The 19545-nt window shown below is 41.2% G+C and overlaps 2 protein-coding genes across 4 annotated transcripts in view; both read left to right on the top strand.

Moving 5' to 3' along the window:
- LOC116487887 (sulfotransferase 6B1-like) overlaps positions 1–10576 on the top strand; it is a 35990-nt gene extending 25414 nt beyond the window's left edge. Inside the window, exons 2-8 of one of the 3 annotated variants that reach the window (XM_032185112.1) lie at positions 4815–4920; positions 6321–6457; positions 7129–7218; positions 7863–7989; positions 8826–8920; positions 9465–9621; positions 10302–10576. In XM_032185112.1, the coding sequence (XP_032041003.1) occupies positions 4863–4920; positions 6321–6457; positions 7129–7218; positions 7863–7989; positions 8826–8920; positions 9465–9621; positions 10302–10432 (795 nt within the window). In that variant the 5' untranslated portion in view covers positions 4815–4862 and the 3' untranslated portion in view covers positions 10433–10576. Of the gene's footprint in view, positions 1–4718; positions 4921–6320; positions 6458–7128; positions 7219–7862; positions 7990–8825; positions 8921–9464; positions 9622–10301 lie in introns of those variants that run through there. The other 2 variants (XM_032185111.1, XM_032185113.1) reach the window with 2 other exon arrangements.
- Positions 10577–13571: 2995 nt separating this feature from the next.
- Positions 13572–18751, top strand: LOC116487888 (sulfotransferase 6B1-like). The gene is made up of 7 exons (XM_032185114.1): positions 13572–13773; positions 14852–14997; positions 15453–15542; positions 16243–16369; positions 16789–16883; positions 17273–17429; positions 18621–18751. The coding sequence occupies exons 1-7, from the start codon at positions 13572–13574 to the stop codon at positions 18749–18751; spliced, it is 948 nt and encodes a 315-aa protein (XP_032041005.1).
- Positions 18752–19545: the final 794 nt, after the last annotated feature.

Raw genomic sequence — 19545 nt, 5'->3', positions numbered from 1 at the left:
AGATGATGAAAGCTGTGGAAAATTGCTTATTTCCTACCTTGTTCCAGAGAAGGGATTAGAGAGTGGAAACTCTCCAGAGACAGCAAAGCTGAGGCTGAAAAAAAGCTGTGAGACGAAAGCTTAAAAGAGACACATGGGAAAGTTTGGGTAGGGGAAAGATAGGTCTGGGTATACTTTTGTAGACTAGGAACTATTGTCTAACCTGGTGGTGAGACCAGCTTTGCTCTGTTGAGGAAAGGTAACTGTCACAAAGAAGACTACAATTCAGGAAGAAAACAAAAGATGAAGGTGGATCCTAGATAATTTTACAGAAAACACCCCAGCTCAAACAGCTTTGTAGAGTACTGAAGAAAACAAACCTGGATCCTGTACTGAGGATTAATTCTTTTTCATCTCTGTTTCAGTATTTTCCTGTATTTTTAAGTAAATAGCGATAGTGTCATGCAGTCTGGTAAATAGCCTGTTTTGTGTCTGTTCACATGTGTCTTGTATTCCTGAGGAGTGATACAGTTACCCAAAATATCCAGCCGGTTCATGTTTTGGGAGAATATAGGTGTAAACTATTGACAAGATCAAGAATTCAGCAAAAGGGTTCACATGGACATACCACTGACCCATAATTCCTGGATTTTAAAAGAGAGGGTATGGCGAACATGCATCTGGAGATGAAGAATGTTTCTGGAATCCCATAAAACTGTAAGGCATTATAATCTTTCGAATCACCAGAACTGATAAATATTGAGATAAGGAGATTTATACAAATTTCATAAGCTAATTTTTATCTAATTCTACACCTAATACATAGAAGATTATTAGGGGATTAACAGAATAGCACATGTACATAGCAGCAAAAATATCATGCAGTTGCTAGAATAAGATACTACACCCAGTACACCCAGGTAAAAATGCCTTTGGGGACCCTGCTCTTTTGCTACTGCGTTTGAGTGGACATGTAGAGCTGTGCATTTTTCTTCATGGTAGTTCACCAGACCTTCAAGGCACACTGACTAATATGCACTTTCAGACAGGACTGGATGTCTGGAGATTTTGCATCTAGAAGTGCAGTTGAGTAAGGATGGCTGATTTTAACAGGAAATGTTATCTGTTTTACTGAATGAGTAAAAAGTGGTTTATTCTTGTGGTAGTCTCAACAATCAGCTTATCAGAAGGCACGCAGCACTCTGCAATCTTACTGTTAGAGGCACACATGCCTCGAGGTGATTTAACTGGCACATCCGTCTTGGCCTTTGCTAGCATTCAGACCCACGCTCATGCACCCGCACTTGCTCCAGATGCATAAAGGCTCTGAGCCCTGGTCCCAGCTCAGGGGCTGGCACTTGGTGCCACTTGGGTCTCCCCAGTTGCTGGCACCCATGCACATGGGTGCTCTGGCTCATGGTCCCAGCCCACTTAATTCGGATGCACTCAATCCAGATGCTGGCGCTCAGACACAGATGCCTTCCCACACAGGATCTGACCCCTGCTGCTGGCGCTCAGACTGCCCTACACACACGTACACATTTAATAGAGTCCCTTGCCCAGACAAAAAGATGGAAAGGAAATTAATTAGAAGACAGGACATACTGTGATGGTCAGGTGCAGGGCAAAGCAGACAAGCATTCTGACCAGCCAACAATTTACATGTAGCTGTCCCTTTTTTATCACTCATCCCTCTATTTTCCCTCACTGTTCCTCCCCAAACTGCCTAAATCCCTCCCTTTCCCTACCTTTGGTCCCCTGATGAATCCTGTCCAATGATGAAACCTTCTTCCCTCACAACCCTTAACGTGCCTATGTCCCCAGGCAGCAGCCCACCCAGCACCATTTGAGCCCTGGATTTGGACTGCCTTTGTGTGCTCCTCTGTGCTTGTGGTGGTGATGAGCTGATGGCTGCTGTCATGGCCCTGGGAGTAGCTCAGCAGGACATTATTTGGGCTGCCCACCCCTGCCTGCCATTGTCTCTGTGCTTCTTTGTGGACAGGCAGACAAGCTTTTACCACATAACCTAACACATCCTACCACCCCAGTCGCTGTTTGGAGACTTTGACTCCCCTCAGATCTGGCACACACTGGATTATTCAAATGAAAAAAAATGACACAAATGGTGTTTCCATCGTAGAGAAAATTCTACTTGGGGCCCAAATTTTCATGGACTGATTTATAGGATCCCAGGAAACGTTCCCCTCTTGAGCTCTTGATTTTTTTTTTTTTTTTTTTTTTTTTTTTTTTGTCATATTGATGGTCAGAAGGAGTTTAGGGGGGTACCTTCATAAGTGGACCAAGATCCCTTTTAGGTCATTTTGGAAGGCTGATTTACTGAAGCCTTTTCTAGAGTCTGAATGAGATAAATGCAGATCACAGGAACAGTTATGGAAACCCACCTCTTCTTACCTACCAACTGAGAGCACATTCCCTTAAGTTTTGAGGGTATGTTTGGGGATTGTGTTGTTGTTTCATTTAACAGGCAGTGGCTCTGCACAAGCAGATCAGCTCATTGGGTAACTGTCAGCTGGTAGAGTCCTGTAGCTATCACAGCAAAGGTCACCAGACTCTTTCTGCAAAACTCCACAATCAGGAAAGACCAAGTCTGATATCTATGGGAAGTCAGAAACCTTTAGAAGCACAGTGGTGGTTTAAACAACAAACACCATTAATCTGGAGATTACCAAATCCTTTAATCTGTTTTTAATCTCCATGTTTTTAAAGCTGCTTTTTAGAAACTTTAAACCAACTAATGTTTTCCGTCAGTCTCCTGTTTCAGCATTTGGCAGGATCAGAGTCTTTCTTATGCAAGACGTACCGTGTGAGGTTTATCCCCCCTCTCCCAGCTACAGTGTCCTGGCAGATGGCTGTATCAAAGGCTCATGTTACGAAATCTTGATCCTTTTTTTTTTTTTTTTTTCTCACTCAAGAAATTTAATTCCCGTCCAAATCCCTCCTTATGACTTACGTCTTCTAATTGGTTTTTCTTCAGTAATACTGTTTTTTAATTAATTTTTTTTTTTTTTTTTTTTTTTTTTTGGGGGGTGCTCAGTTTCTAAGTATAATACATGCCTCCAATGAATAAGTGCCCTGACTGCCTCCTCTGGCAAATATACACCAGAAATCCAATGGTTTTTCACTCTCAAATTTTCTCCGGACTGTTCTGCAAAGATTGAAGTATGGGAATGAATTATGTGCTTCTATTATGAAAACCCCAACTAAAGGAAAAAAAATAAGGCAAGCAGCTTTTGTGCTTTGCTAGAATAGCTGGTTACATGTTAAGAATCAGCAAAGACTCTATTTCATGGTACAGTAATTTCTAGCTAATGTAAGTGAAGCGATGCAGACGGTGCCAACTGGATGTGCTTTGGTGCAAGCTCTGATTCAGGAAATGGACTGAGCAGGAGTCATGTGGTGTCCACTTGGTTCAGCTGATGCCTGCTCACAGGTAGTCTTGTATACATGTATACTGACAAATTTTTACATAAAGGAAGAGATGAAGGTAAAAGCAAAAGATTTCCATAGACTGAACAATATTTGCATCAAAATGCAAGAGCTGTAGGGCCAGGTGATCCTGTGAGTGCTGCAGGGTGCCTCAGTGCCTGGGTGTGAATTCACCAGGGCAAGCAACTGGCAGAAGCATACAGGTGTGCCATCGGTGGACCTCCTGATCGAGCTGCCCAATAGGCAGCTTTCAAAGATGGAGATGGGAAAGAATGGCATTTAGACACTTGGCACAATTTATTTTTTATTTTATTTTTATTTTTTGGGGGGGAGAATGGGGAACTATTTTCTACTTCCTCTCTGCCTTGTGATCCATCCTCTTGTCAAAGATGTTAATGTTAAACCTGGGCATTACTTTAATTTTTGTACTGAGATCAGTGCAGTCTGAAGTTCATAAATTAAAGTCCGTTATAAATAATAATCATTATAACTGAGGCTATATTTTTACTAAGTCAGTGATCATTGATCAGCTGTTAAGCAATGATTGAGCTCATTAAGGGAAGAACATGTAAAAGTAGTCATTTTCATGTAACCATCAGAGAGCCAGACCTTTCTGTTGCAATCCAAACAGAGAAGAACAATGATCAAAGAGCATGTTGGTCCTTCTGCCCTCCTGGGCACCAGCTGGAGGGAGAAGTTGGCCACCATTACAGGACAGCCACTAATGCACTAAACACTCTCCCAGTCCCAGTGCATTTTATCACACTTTTTTTTGGGAAAAAAAAAAGGAGTTATATAAGAAAATATCCCAGCAGAATGAATGCTGAAAAGAGCAGAACAGCCACAAGGAATGTGCTTATGCCAGTTAAACCCTAGCCTGTAATCATGTCCTTCTTCTATCTTGATGTACTTTGTTTATAAATTCTGTGCTGTGATTATTTGCATATTTTTGGCATATGATGTTTTTGAGTTAGATAAACCCTTTAACCCAGGATGCAATTCCATTTGCTTGTTTTTCTTGTTCAATTATGTCCATATTCTGTTGATATCAAAGGGTTCAAGTGACTTAAGGTCTTTGTCTGCAGTTAAGTTTTTTTTTTTTTTTTTTTTTTTTTTTTTTTCCAGTTTCAAAAAGAGTAGTTAATTATTGCTTACAAGGTCCACCCCCCCCCCCCCCACCTCCTCCTCCCCAAAACCCAAAAAAGTAAGAGCCCTATTAAAAGGCACACTGTGGCTCTCTTTCCATGTAGCATTTCTCACTGTGACGGAGCCTGTGTGTGAGGCAGAGAAGAATGGAAAAGCCCAGGAAGAAATTTATTGATGTGGTAGATAAGGCAATGGTTGCTGCTAACACAATGGATCGTGATGAACTGCTTTTTTCTTACAAGGGGATTCTCTACCCTGTTACTGTTTGCAGTCCTGAAGTGTTTAAAGCTATGGAGTCCCTTGAAGCCAGAAGTGATGATGTCATTTTAGCAGGATACCCTAAATCTGGTGAATATAACTTGCTTTCTTTGTAAATGAATTTGTGTGATATCAAATAAGTAGATTCTATTTACAATTTTTAGAGAAAAAAGAAAAGGTAGAACATTTTTTTTCTAAAAAAAAAACAAAACAAAACACAACAAAGCTAGTTATGAGGACATTATATAGGAATTTTGCAAATGACTGACAGACACCTGATTTTCTTAGCTATAGCGTGTAAAGCTTTTGTTATCTTTAATTTTTGTAGTTATGAATTTATATGCACAAATTGAAAAGAAGAAAAATGTAATTCTCAAACTGGAGGCAACTAGATTTCCTTCTCTTGCAGTTACGTTTGTAAAGACAGTAGCTTTGTATTTCTACACAGAGTGAACCCATTGGTGCCTTCACATGCAGTGCTGCATATATATATATATATATATTTTTTTTTTTCCTCATAAATGTATAGAATATCTAAAATCCATGACTACCAAAAATTATTTTGCAACACTTGGCAGTGGCCACGTGGATTTTTATTGGGAGATGGAGAGCAGTTCTTTTCTGGGGTTGCTAGTTTACCCTACATCTTTGCTGCATCTCCCTGAAAGCACTCTACGCTGGCTCTTGGATGTGTTACATATCCATTTTAATATAGCTATTTTTCTCCTTCAGCAATAGGATTCACAGTGCCTTACAGCAGATAGCCAGAGCTGACAGGTTTATAAAGTTTTTGCTATTTTTTTAGCATGTTTTCTGTTTGAAGAAATGTTGTACACTAAAATGCAGTTCTTGAACTCTAATGACAAAGACATAGGAACCCAGTGTCCACAGGTCAGGAAATGGTAAACTAAACATGAGAGATCTCTACGGGTTCTCTTTTACATTGTGAAAAAAATATATCATATATATATATGAAACATTTTAGACTTTTTTTTATATACTACATATTGGTAAAGAAAATGAGCATACAAAGCACAATTTTTGGATCTAGTACTGCAACTATGCTAAAGTTCTGTGACCTGTCCTTCCACCCAAGATAATCCTGTGCAGCACATCAGGAAACATTTGTAATTTACTAGGTTTTGAGGTACAGGTTCACCACCCCTATTCCCACTTGTAACAATTAAAAATTATTACTTTAATGCATGTTTAGTGCATGCAGTGCTTTTTCTCCTTAATTAGTTATTTTACAATTTACAAGTTAATTTATGATGTATTTAGCCATCTAAGTTGGAGAAGTGTAACCTTCAAAGGTGCAAAGGTAGGGCCCTGAGAGGTGATTGTCCAGACAGTCAGCTGTGATATTGTATCACAAGAAAGAAGATCAGGCAACTCACCTGCTAGTACTACCTACTTCCTGGCTGCTGGCAGATACATTTCAGCTTTTTTCTCAAGGCTTTACAAGCAATTCTGTATTTTTCCCCTCCCAGGTACAAACTGGGTGGGTCAGATCTTAAGTGATCTGGTAGCCACATTTGAAAAGAAAACGCAGGATGAAGAAAGTGTTAATGATGAAGACCTAGAAGAATTCCCCTACCTTGAAGTTGGAGATGCTGGGAAATTTGAGGTGGGCACAGAATACTTATTAAAATTTTAAAAATTTGGTGCTTCAAACACTGAATATATGGCGTGTGAAATACTCCACCCTTTGATAAGAACTCTTCCATGTCTCTGTAGGCTTCATCTGGCCAGGCTGAAACTCATTTATGTTGCAAAATGCTGAGGGATAAAGGGACACTCTACAGGGCCTGAGAGGAGCACATACTCATTAGAAATACAAGCACTACAGAAATTCGGCATAGCATTTTCTGTATTTATGAAGAGTTTCATGAAAAGTTAAATATTGAAAGAATGACTTTTGTCTTTTCTACTACCTCTTCTTTATCCCCCCTTCTCTCTTGGGATCATTCATCTTTCCCATGCTCCCGGTTAGATTCTGGATATTACCTTTCAGTTTCATACCTTGTCTAGCAGAACATATTAAATTCATTATCACTAAAGAGAATTAGTAATGGTTAATCTTCCTTCCAAACGTTCATTCTCAGGGGCTTTTGAAGATTATTGCTACTCAGGGTAGACTGCTAAGATCCCAGGATAACACTCATAAAGCATAAGTGTTTCTGATCAGCCAAAAACTGTTGATAAATTTAGCAAATTAATGTTTTATCACAGGCCAATGGAACAGAATACTTGTAGTAATTGAACTGTCTACTTTCCTCCTTCCAATTCTTAATAAAGCGAATGAACAAGTTACCTTCTCGAAGAGTTATATTTACTCATCTTCTTCCTGACAATCTTCCCAGGTCTATCTTCAAAAGTAAAGCCAAGGTGGGTGATGATTTGAATGTTTTGTAAGCAAACACTCCTACAAATGCTTTTGAAAGCCAATTTAGTGCTTTTAGGCCAAATTTCAAAATCATTCTTATACTTACATAGTGTTTAGCCTGGCCATTTTTACTTGACTGATAGCTACCATTTATCTCAGTAAGTCTCAGTTCATCCTTACTGACACATTTGTTTCAGTATCCACAAGGCAGGTGTGGGGGAAAACAAAACCTCCAGCAGTAAAAAAATGTATTTGTACACAACTTCCTATGGAAGGCTTTCCACAATGTTGTTACAAATGTGTTAAGTTCTGGAGAGAATATGTATTTGTGTGATTTTTTTCCTCTCTATCTAAATGATGAATAATACTCGTATTGGGCAAATCATACTTAGATTCTGCATAATTAATTTGATTAATCTGGAAAAGATATTTTGATAACTATAGGCAATCATATTCACAAGGTGCTGAAGTGAAGCAAAATATTTCACTTACTGGATTTAGAAAAGAATTGTTACTACTGCAAATAGCATATGACATACTAGAAATTCCCCAGACTGCAGTTCTAAAGAAGAGTATTGGTTTTTTTTTTTTTCATACTATGGTTTGTTATTTTTCACTGTAGAAATAAAATATTTTTATTTTGTAGATATTGCTGTTGATTCGCAATCCAAAAGACGTGGCTACATCTTTTTATCATTTTTCCAATGGCATGTCTCTTCTTCCTTCCTATGAGACCTGGGATGATTTCTTCATAGCTTTCATGACAGAGAAAAGTACAGTATATTCTTTTATGTTAATTATTCAATGTTTTGACTTTATCTAAAAACCTTGCATTTTGTAAATCAGATTCACTTGCATTTTTTTAGTTTACAGCAAACAAAGCAGTGATTAAGGAAAGAAAGTGAGAAATTTGCAGTGAATTTAACAGTATTTGTCTTACTGACTGAAGACAGATATTCATCAGAACTGCACTTACACAAACTGCTTTAATTTGCACAAACTGTTACTTTTGCTGGAAGAAGCAGTTCCTCCTTATCTTGCTCTTGGATCCCCTTTACCCCTCCTCCTCTCCACTGTCCATTATCCTGTGCTCACACAGACATCTGAACACCAGCTTGCCAAACTGGCCAAAAAAAAAAAATAAAAAATAATCCCACTAGTTTAAAACTGCATAAATTCTCCAGTTTTTGTGTTGCACAGAAATGCACAGAAATTTTGTTGCACAGAAATGGAAAGAAGCAGACAAGGTAGGTTTTGCTTAAAACTAGCCACACTAGAGAGGAGCGTTTCTGTGGAGGTGTTTGCAGAGGTTCTGAGCCAGACCCCCTGCTCCCTTGCTGGCCCTGGTGTGAAGGCAGATCCTTCAGAGCCACACTGGACTAGCTTTGGTCCAGAGACTATGACAGAAATCGGAACAGTCTGGAGCAAAACCCCATAGATCCCATAAAGAGGGATTTATGGGGTTTATCCCAGAAGGGGGTAAACTCAGGCATAAACATAATGGCTATGGTGGAAGGATCAACCCAAGGACAAAAAATTGTTTAATATCATAAGAAGCTTGTCTAATATTATTTTATTCTTCATCTTAGGATTATTTTGTTTTATTTAGTGCCCTGGGGATCCTACTTTAATTATCTTTCTGAATGGAACAAGTATGCTGCTGATGAAAATGTTATGACAATAACTTACGAAGAACTAAAAGAGGTGAGGTTACCTCTTGAGGTAACAAGTATTTTATACTTCAAAGAACAATTGTTCCTAACCAATAAACCATTATATTCATATAGTGTATTCAAACTGCATGATACATACAGTATGAGAAAGATTATTGTTTTAGGAATAGGGTAAAATGAAATTCCAGTTTAAAAACTTTTTAATATATATTTGTGTGCGTGTGAACATGATTCTTATTTTCTCTTTAGCTGCAGCATCAGCCCAAATCATTGTAAATCAAAATCCTCAGTAATTATTTTTTTGGAGCTGTTATAGCTCCAAATGGTGTAGATTTGTCTCAACTGTAAATTATACACAGCCTTCTGTAATCTATAAGAATACAGCTCATATCTTATCTGAAACAGTAATGGAGAATAAAAACACTAGACACCATTCCAGTCTTGATGAACTCTGAATACTCTATACATGTATATGCAGCTAACAGAGGCATGCAGGGCCATGAAAACATCTTGAAAAAAAAAAAGCAATGTAATCTGTTTGAATGTCATGTGGTATGTTGCCTTCCTCTTTTCAGAATCGGGCCCTGGGAGTGAAAAATATCGCTGCTTTCTTTGGGATTTCTCTGACTGAGGAAGAGCTTCAGGGTGTGGTGGAGAGGAGCAGCTTCCAGTCCATGAAGGAGAACTCGCTGAAGACCCACGGGGCACTGGGCAGCATTCTCTTTCGCAAAGGTAGGGAGCTCCAAGAGGCCCAGAGGCAGAAACATCATGCTGTCAAGAACTAGTCAAGGAGCATTCGTGAGGAAGGGACTGCAGCCATCATGGGAGAAGCAACAGCATACAGCAAATTTTAGAGGCCCACAGATGACTGGCAGGAAGGAGTAGTCATGTGTCTGAATTACTTTCCCTATATGGGCCAAGAGTCTTCCTCACTGAGTCTTCTTCAGCCACCAGATGCTTACCTGGGGAGGGCAGGCGTTTTAAAAGAAAGGGGCCAAAACTCAGCCTAAATTTTTGGGAGAGTGTAAGTGCCCTGAAAGGGCCACTGTCAACCCCTTGTTCATGCTAACAAGTTAGAGAAAAGACAAGGATCCAAGAATCGGTAATAGAGAGAAGCAAGATAGTAGAAGACTACTTTTGCAGTGCAGTGTAGGTGATGCAGATATGAGAGGGCTAACCTGGTTGTCAGAATCTATTTCTACATTTGACATTAAAGGTGTCACTGGATAAAATCAGAAGCTGACAAGGGAGCACAAGCCCAGTTCTGCCTCCAGACAGATGATTTTTAATCAGTCCTTCCTGATCTTCCATTTTGTCAGTCATAATTGACTCTGGAGTAAAGAACTGCAGAAAAATAGGACCTTATGCTGTTTTTTCTTTTTTTCTCCAATAATTTCTTTGCTTCTTTGAAGGTGGTGTAAGTGACTGGAAGAGTCTTTTCAATGAAGATCAGAATGAGAAAATGGACAAAGCATTTGAAGAACATATAGCAGGAACTAAACTGGGGAGGAAGTTGAAGTATGACGTGTACTGCAAAGCCTGAAGAGCAATTAAATGTGGTTATAGGAAGAGCTTTCCACTGCATTTTCAGATCATCTGAATAACATATACTAGAAAGCTGGAATGATCCAAGAATCTTGGAATTATCGTAATAATCACATTAATCACACTGCATCAGCCTTTACAGCGAGAGTGATGAATAGTTGTTTTGTTGTTGTTCATTTTTTTCTTTTATATGTTTGTTTATTTTTCTTTTAATGTTCTTTGGCTTGCTTTGGCTACATTTATTTGCTGAATATGATGATAACTAACTATATTCAAATAAACCTGACAGCCTTGTTTCAGTAGCTATCACTGGAAGGAAATGGTCCTTTTGTGCTTCCAGCCAAACAGTCATTCTAGACTATTTAGAAATTATTTAGTATATGGAGATTTTTTTTTTTTCCAAAAATTCCTCAAGTTAGGCAACATCTTCACAACTAAGATCACTAGCAAAATATGGATCTGATGCAACCTTAAATAATGACAAAGGATATCTTTCCTGTGACTTCAGGACAAATGCGATGAAAGCTAGAAGAAATAGAATGAAGAAGCATGGAGATCAGAATTTTTAAGTATTTTAATGTCTTTGAATGCAGAATTTCAATCTGGAATTCAAATTACAGACTGGTATTAACAGCCATGATCCAATCATAGGCACTGGTTTTACATATGATCACAAATAATTATCTCTGTAGAACACAAAAAAAATCCCTATTTTTTTTTTCTCATATATAAATTTGCACTTGGTTCACTGAAACCAATGTTTCTATCTGTATAAAGGTTAGTAAAAAGCAAAATTGTGATGTTAATATTTGTGTAATTCTGGCATCAGACAGGTTCTGAAATTACACCAAAAGAGAAGCAACTTAGATCAACAGATTTATAGCTTCATATGTAGAGATAGCAACTTAAATGGGTTATGTAAGGTGATTAAAGTACTGAGAGTAGATTTGAGTTCCTAGAAATCCAAACAACAGTCATAAAATGCATCTAGAGGCAGCAACACTTGCAGGAATTTCCACTTGTTTACATGGCTGTTATGAAACTAATTGCAATAGTTTGTTCAAGGTACAACTTCGTAAACTGGATCAGTACAAAACTGGGAGGACAGTTAAAGCAATATCCTTTAGTGGAGAGGCCTGGATGTATTCAACATTATTTTAACACTCTTGTGGACAAACTAGTATATGTATAGTATATGAATTTAAGTTATTTGATATTTAAGTCTGGGGACCAGAACAGAAATGAGACAGTATTGGGGAAAACGGGGAAACAATTCAAAAGATCATGACAAATTAAGAAGAAGGTTGGAAAACATAAAGTTCAGTAAAGGTAAGTGTGAAAATACAAACAAACCAAAGGCTGAAGTACTTAATGGGGGAAAGCCAGTGAGTGAATTGTAAGAAAAGACGAAGAATCACACTCAGCAAGGATTAATTTGGTGAAAGTGGGGGGGGGGGAAGTCAAATCTTATTCTGGTTTACAGTAATAGGAGGTTCATACATAACACAGAGGCAGTAATTGTTAAAGCCACTGGTTGCAGGTCATTCTAAACTTGAGAGTGCTGCTGCTTAGGGAGGCCATGAACTGCCTTCCTTTTGTGACATTTTTTCCTCAGTTGAACCCACACCAGATTTTAGAGTTACCTTCCTCATTCTCACTGGCTGAATCTTACAGTAGTTTAATGGCAGCTTTGGGGTTTTCAGACAGATACTGCACAAGAGCCTTGAGTTGCACTGAGACTTTCCAAGCACACAGGGATTTGAGAAGTAAATGTAAGTATCACATTTATTTAGTAAGGGGAAGCGGTTGAGCTTCAAATAGTATTACCATTGCAGCACTATTGGATGAGAGATTACGTATGTGGTTGTTATTGAACCTCACAGGCTCTGGAAACAATCTCTGCAAAGACTGGGTGCTACAGTGTGCACAAGGGAAGCTGTATAGCTGCTACTCTGTTAAACTAATTAGATTAAAACTAATTTGAAAGCACCTGGTCTGAAATAAATTGTAGACATGCCCTTGCTTATCTGATGGAAAACCAGCCAATGACCTGTTTATGTAGTTTATCCTCTCCTGTGTTATCCCAAGGTTAGGGGTTCAATTACTGTCTGCCCTTAAAATCTCACCCTATCTGTTTTATAGCAGTAACACTTCAGGTGCTTTTGCTTCATTAAAGATGCTCTGTGGGCCTGTGCATTCAACAGGGTAGGGATGTGTGTGAGGGGAAGACAGAGAAGGCAAGCAGCCATGTTGGGCAATGAATGTGGACAATGCGACTTTTTGCAATGATATAACTTGTCGAGATACATATTTCTCCATCTTAGTACTACTTATCTTCTGAAAAGGCAGCAGCCAGAATACCAATAACTCCCCCACTAAGAACGTTTTCACCCAAAGATTAAATTATGGCCAAGTATAGACACAAAAAGAACTAATGTGATACAGGTGAACTTGATTCATGTTAATGCAGAACCTAAGTATTAGAGTTTCACATGAAATCAATGCTTCTGGAGGATATGGTGAAGTAGAAGGTCTTGAATGTGAGTATTCAGTCATGAGAAGTATGGCTTAGATGGTACAAGTCCTTAGTGCTGAATATATTACCTGGAGTGATAATGTTACAATAATGGGCTGAAGATAGCACTGGCACCTGGAACAAAGTTGGACCCTTGGGTATGCATCCATTAGTGAAGTCAATACCAAAGTAGGCTGAGATCCACTGCCCTCATAGTTATGCTGGTTATCTAGTTTGCAAATTGTACTATGTAGCTCAGCAGTTAAAAATATTTAAAGTAGGATCTTACAACACTTATAGGTCTCTCCCTGATTTCATGCAATATTTTGAATGCTAGCAATATTAACTGGAATTGCTGTCCCAACAGCAATGCTTTGCAGAGAACAGACTATTGTTGCTGGTATCAGGCATGGCAGAGAGACTCCATGTCACTACTGTGAGTCTCCTGTCCTGCAGTTTCGAAAGGAGGTAACAGAGTACAAATGGAGTTAATCAGTGACATGTATCTTAATCTCTGAGTGAATGCCCTTTCTGATTTCCTAACACACTGTATAAAGTTCTTCTGCATTGTGGAAAGACAGTCTGTATCTCTGCTTGAAAAGAATTCCACAGGGATACAAGCATGAGCAGAAATAGAGAAAGAGTCATTGAAGCAGTGGAAAGTTGCTTTTCAGAGAATGAAAAGACTTCCCCAGAAGATATGCTGTTTTCTTACAAAGGTATTTTGTACCCTACTGCATTTAGCAGCCCAGAAACTTTGGAAGCTCTGAAATCCCTTGAAATCAGGAGCGACGATGTGATTCTAGCAGGCTATCCTAAAACAGGTGAGTGTTCACTGGATAAATAGTCAAACGTGCAATGCTACAATCCAGAAGCATGTGCCTTCATTTAATGCAGCAGTAATACCTGAGAAAAGCTTATGGTGACACCATTCTCCATAGGATCTTTAAATTAAGTTGTAAGGCATCTCTGGAGGTCTTCTAATCCAACCTCCTTCTCCTCCGTGCCTTTTTTTTTTTTTCTTCCCCAGCCTGAGCAACCCAAGCCTTTCCATGTGTTTCACTTGCTGCAGCTCGCAGTGGTTTCAGGGGCTTTCAGCAGGACCCTCCTCTGATTCTCAAAACTTCTTGTGCTTCAGTGCATGAAGTGCATGCTGTGTGCAAGTGGCGAAATCACCAGTGTTGGATAAAGCACAATAATCACATCCCTTGACTTTCCGAATACAGTCTTGTTAGTACAGGAAAATATGATGTTACCCTACTTGCTGCAAGGGTAATACAGGGACTATTTCCTACTAACGAGGGCAGAATAGCAGTGTTTCCACAGATCTACTGCATTGCAGAATGCAAGTAATTCCCATGCATCTAACTGGAGGAAAAAAGAATGCTACCAGGACTCTTAAGTTGTTTCCTTTCATGTGGACATTTTGGATTCCTTCACATTTGTCTCTAATCACTTTGGAGAGATACATTAACAGGTCATATACAGAAAGAGGAGTTGGTGATTCTTATTACATTGACTTTGAGTGCAGCCTGTAGAGCTGTGCATGGGCAGAAATAGTTTAGACGTGTGAGGGTCCACCTACACGTCCCAGAAGAGGTTAGATGAAAAGTGAGAGTTGGTTCTTTGAGCCCAGTGCCTCACATACCAGCTGTGGCAGGTCACAGAAGCCAAGACAGCTGAGCCTGGTGCAAAGATGCTGTCAGAGTTTGACAGTCTTTTGGTTTGGTTGAAGAACCCTTCTTCAGTCAGTTATGGGAGCCTAGCTGGGGGCTGGGTATGAGACCAAACTGCTTACGAGTAAAAGGCCGAAAACTGAAGCTCCTCTCAGCCAGGCTGAAAGGAAAAGGTGGAGATGTGCAGCCCAGGACGGACGTTCTCCTGGTGTCTTTATCATTTCAGGAACCAACTGGCTTGAAGAAATGGTGAGGGAGCTGGAATCAGCAGATGCTAAATATACAGAAGAAGAAATGAAAGAGAGAATAAATGCTGAAAAGGAGCAACAGATGTTTCCACGTCTAGAGTTTGGAGATCCTGGAATATATGAGGTGGGCAGGGTTTCGAAATATTGGCAATACTCTTGCTACAGGTAGTAACAGTTGAAAGACAATGTTTAATCTCAGGAGCAATAGACGACTTCAGAGTAGTAACAAGTGTTAGGGTCAGTGCAAACAGCATGTCCTATTGCCCCTGGTGTCCCAGTGCAAGGGTCTCAGAACACCAGCCAGTGTTGGAGGCCTGGGGGCTCCAGGCCTGGAGCCAGTTGGTTGGATCTGTAAGACTGTTCTTGTGGGTGTCCTGTCCTCAGACCTGTCTCATGTGAAGTGATGCTCTGTGGCAGAGGCTAGCAGAAGCCTACATGTATGCCGCCAGTGCCTGGGATTTCCCAAGGGATAAGATAACTCTCATCTGGTCTTACATTTTCCTGTTACCCATGACTCCTGAAAAGGCTCACTTCACTGAATAAGCTACTTCTGTCCTATTTCTCCCACCTGCCTTAAAGAGGATGAAGAAACTGCCTTCCCGAAGAATCATTTCAACCCATCTGCATCCTCATCTCCTGCCCTTCTCCATCCTCCAAGGAAAGGCTAAGGTGAGTCTTCTCTTTGAGTCACACTGCAAAAGCATTTCCACCTCAAGCTAGCTTTCCTCTGCCTGTGTGAGATGTCTTTTTGCACTTTCACCTGTGCTGTTCAATGCATAGGCACATTTCCAAGGGTGAAGAGGCAGAGTGCTGCGTGCTGAAGTTGTGAATAAGCATCCTCTCCTGGCAGCAGTAGCTCTGCTGACTCTAATTTCTCTCGGTGGGCTAGTAGCCCCTAAGATCTCAGAAAAATGCTTCCAGATTTTTGTGTCAGAAAACTGAGCATGGCAAGCAGTTACCCTGTTTGGATAAGCTTAGAGGCTTGGACTTGCCTCTAAGACCAGTACTTGTCGAAAGCCCAGCAGGGCCTCAGGAGATAAGATGATCATTGATGAGAACTGCTTCAAACAGAAGCATGGGTGCACCCACAGCCTGTTTGTAAATCTTCTGGTCTGTAGCCCTTGAGCTCATTTCTTTGGATTGGTGCTAGTTCACAGCTGTGTCCCAAGGGCATCACTGAAAAGGTATCTCTTTTCACCTTGAAGCTGCCAGCAAGTGGTCTGCCAAGGCTCTGACTTCTTACTAAACCAAAGGAATTAGACTGGCATGTCATTGTCTGGTGGGTGTTTGTGGACTTGTGATGTGTTGAGAAGATGGTGTCTTGCTCAGTCACCATATCACAACCAAATCATGAATATTCCTCCTCCAGGTCCTTGTGCTACTTCGGAACCCCAAAGACACGGCCGTCTCCTATTACCACTTCTACAACAACATGCCAGTGCTGCCATCCTTCGCCTCCTGGGATGAGTACTTTGCAGCTTTCATGAATGGGAAATGTACTTTTCCCTGTGTTTTCTGGGATTTCTTTCCACCTAGAGTGCATATACAGGATTCTGGGCTTGGGAATCTTACCCCAGCATATCTTCCCAAGGCAGTCATGGGCAGACGGGCCCATGTTATGGATGAATAGCGGAGTAACAGAGAACTAGTGTTACTTTTGTCTCTAACTTAGAATGGAGAGATTGTGGCAAAGCCTGAATCTTTCTATTCCCGTAATAGAGCTGGTGGTTCAGTGCAACCTAGTGACAAGAACTGCGGGATCCTTCATTGACCTCAGCCAAAACAATAGACATTACCTAGTCCCCACTTCACCATTCTGGTGCCATGTTTAGATAGCTGTATGGGCTGACTCCTCTAGTTTGGTAAAGGCTGTTTTCACAGATATCCTGCACAACTATTCCTCTTTTCTTTGCAGTGGCCTGGGGATCCTACTTTGACCAGTTAGTGGAATGGAACCAATACATTGACCATGAGAAGATCATGATGATAAGCTATGAGGAACTGAAAGAGGTGTGGTACCTCAGCCAGTTCTTCCTTGATGGATGCACTGTGCAACTGTCCTTATATATGTGGGGGCTATGGGGAAGTAGAAACTATTGGGTCAAGCCTGTCTGTCCCTTTAGAAGAGCACGCTTTCCTGAGCTAGTCTCTTTTGCTCCTGGGTTGGCCCATGGGGGCTTAGGAGGAGAGCAGGCTTGTCTATTTGTGGAGGGAGTCTCATCTTACTCAGTTGCTTTTAGGGAGAAGAAAAGGCCTTGAACCGGAGGCCACCACGTATAGGTTCCCCCTCTGTGAGAGACCTTAGAATTCCTTGGTGACATCACTGGATGCTGGCTTTGTAACCTAGCCATGGTGCCCAGTCTTTTGACTTCACCTTTGTGCTGTGTTCCTTTGGCCAGAACCCAATACTGGGAATGAAAAAGATTGCTGCCTTCTTTGAGTTCTCCTTGGATGAGGAAGATTTTCACAGAATTGCCAAGAAGACCAGTTTCCAAGCCATGAAGGAGAAATCCAAGGAAACCCATGGTAAATTTGGGGACATCCTCTTCCGTAAGGGTAAGTCTTTGCAAATGAAAAATCTGCCTTCTAAAGTTGTCTTCTGAGAGTCACTGAGCCATGAGCTTGCTAGCCTTGTTGTGAATGGCAGGTATGGTTGGGGTGTCTTCTGTAGCATCCTGTACAGAAAGCTTCTGCCATTGGTGAGATTTTGGGGCTGTTTGTGAGTAGCATACCGGAGTGCCTCAGCTATCCATGGTCCTCAGCCATTGCTTCCGTGTTGCTCTCTTTCCCTGTGGCAACGCTGGTCAATTAGGCAAGTGAGGTGTACAGGTGGAGGCTACCATTACGTAGGTTACATGTATACCAGCAATTATGCACTAAATCTGCTTGGGCTGGGTGGTTTGTCTTTATGGGTGGCTGCTGGTGTGGCCTTTGCCCAGGAGTTGTGCGATGAGGCTGATGGTTGATCTGGAGGGGAAGAACAGTGGGTTGGTGTGACGTGGAGAAAGGCTGTTTCTGTCTTTGGAGTTGAATTTCAAGTAGGCTTTTTGACATTTCTGACTGCACGTGTCACTTCATACAAATTCTCTTTTGGAGGAGGTGTGCTAATGGGTCTCAGGAACATCATACTCAATGCTGTGTTGGCCTCCTGGGCATCACATTATTATTTCCTCACCAGGAGATAAGAAATAGTCTCAACATGGTTTCTCTCAACAGGTGTGCCAATAGTGGTGATCACTTACAGACCTGGGGCCAGGGCCGGGCTCTTGTAGCTCAGTTGCTCCCCAGTGCTCAGGAGTCTCTGATTTCTGACTGCTGTGGACACGGGCTTGCTTTAGCCCCTTCCCATTCCAACCCCTTGGAGGAAGAAGGATTTAACTGATCTCCTCTCCACCACTCACCCCATTTCCCCATATAACTTGACTTTTCAGAAGGAGGCATTCACAAATGCATATTCCCTTGTGACAAAAACAGGTTCATCTCTTTTCAGTGTAAACTCTGCATGAAACCACCTTGGAAATGCCTCTGGGGAGGGAAGGCGTGCAGGCAGCGCCAATTCTCTCTGTGGTCTTGCTCCAGACTTTATTTTCTTATTTTTGTGACCTTGCCTCTCCTAGGCAATTAGCCCTCTTAGGGGCATAAAACAGACGCTTCTTGCCTCTGTGTGCAGTGAGTCTGCATCACTGTTGTGTTATCCTCTCTCAGGAATAGCCACCTTCAGTCCTTGTTGCTTCTTGTTGTACACAGGCATTGTTGGAAGCTGGAGAGACCTCTTCTCTAAAGCTCAGAATGAAGAAATGGACCGAAAATTTGAAGACTCCATAGGGAGAACAAAGCTGGCAGCAAAGATTAAATACAATGTGTACTGCAAGGCCTGAAAATGAGCAGAAGAGCAGCAAGTTCTTCCCCAAAAATGATTCTCCAATAGTGGCCGGTCACCATGAGAAAAGAGGAAACCCTCAGAGATTGACCTGGCACCTCTAAACATTTGGGCTGTAATTCTTGGGCTTGTGCTGTGCCTGGAGCCTGGCTGTTGCTTAATACAAGCAAATAAAATGAGCGCATTTCTTCAGTGAGTGCCTGACATCCTTCCAGGAGAGAGATGGTGCATGGGCATCATAGCACCCATCTGGTGGTTTCGTTGTGGCTGCCTCATGGCCTGAGACTGTGAGGGAGGCTTCTGCAGTGCTCATTGGTAAGGGAGAGGAGTCTCCACATAGACCTTCCTCCCAGGACGCAGTGGGCTTGACTTGCATTTGTGGTGTGGGTCTGAACCCACAAATGACTTTGTAGAGAGAGAGCACATGGTGCTAACTGGAAGGGTGTCTATGTTGAGAGTTGTATGGAGGAAGACAGTCCAATGCCATCAGGTTGTGGCCATAAGCAGAGGCCCCAGAGGTGATCCTGTGTGGTACAGGCTCTACATCTTCTTGGGTCTTGAATGCCACAAGCTGTCTCATACACCTTGGCTGGCTTCATACTGAAGTTCCTGGGAGGACCGAAATCCTTTGCATCCTTTGCACTTCCTGTACTTGCTGCTCAGCATGGTAGGCGTTACCTGCTTTTTCTCACTCAGACTTCCCTTACAGACAGGGGCTGATTCTGGAAATCAATTTATTTCTTATCCCTTACCATCCCTTCATCACATAACCCTGCCTGATAGACTGCTCTG

This window comes from Aythya fuligula, chromosome 3 (genome assembly GCF_009819795.1).
Source record: "Aythya fuligula isolate bAytFul2 chromosome 3, bAytFul2.pri, whole genome shotgun sequence".
NCBI classification, from domain to species: Eukaryota; Metazoa; Chordata; class Aves; order Anseriformes; family Anatidae; genus Aythya; species Aythya fuligula.
The sequence above is the reverse complement of the archived record's forward strand: the minus strand, read 5'-3'. Positions and strand labels throughout refer to the sequence as shown.

Excerpts from the sequence above, each read along its gene's own strand:
- LOC116487888 (XM_032185114.1), top strand. The coding sequence starts at position 13,572 with ATGAGCAGAAATAGAGAAAGAGTCATTGAAGCAGTGGAAAGTTGCTTT. Across the intron at positions 16,884-17,272 it reads GCTATGAGGAACTGAAAGAG|AACCCAATACTGGGAATGAA; the intron begins GTGTGGTACCTC and ends TCCTTTGGCCAG. Across the intron at positions 17,430-18,620 it reads GGACATCCTCTTCCGTAAGG|GCATTGTTGGAAGCTGGAGA; the intron begins GTAAGTCTTTGC and ends TGTTGTACACAG.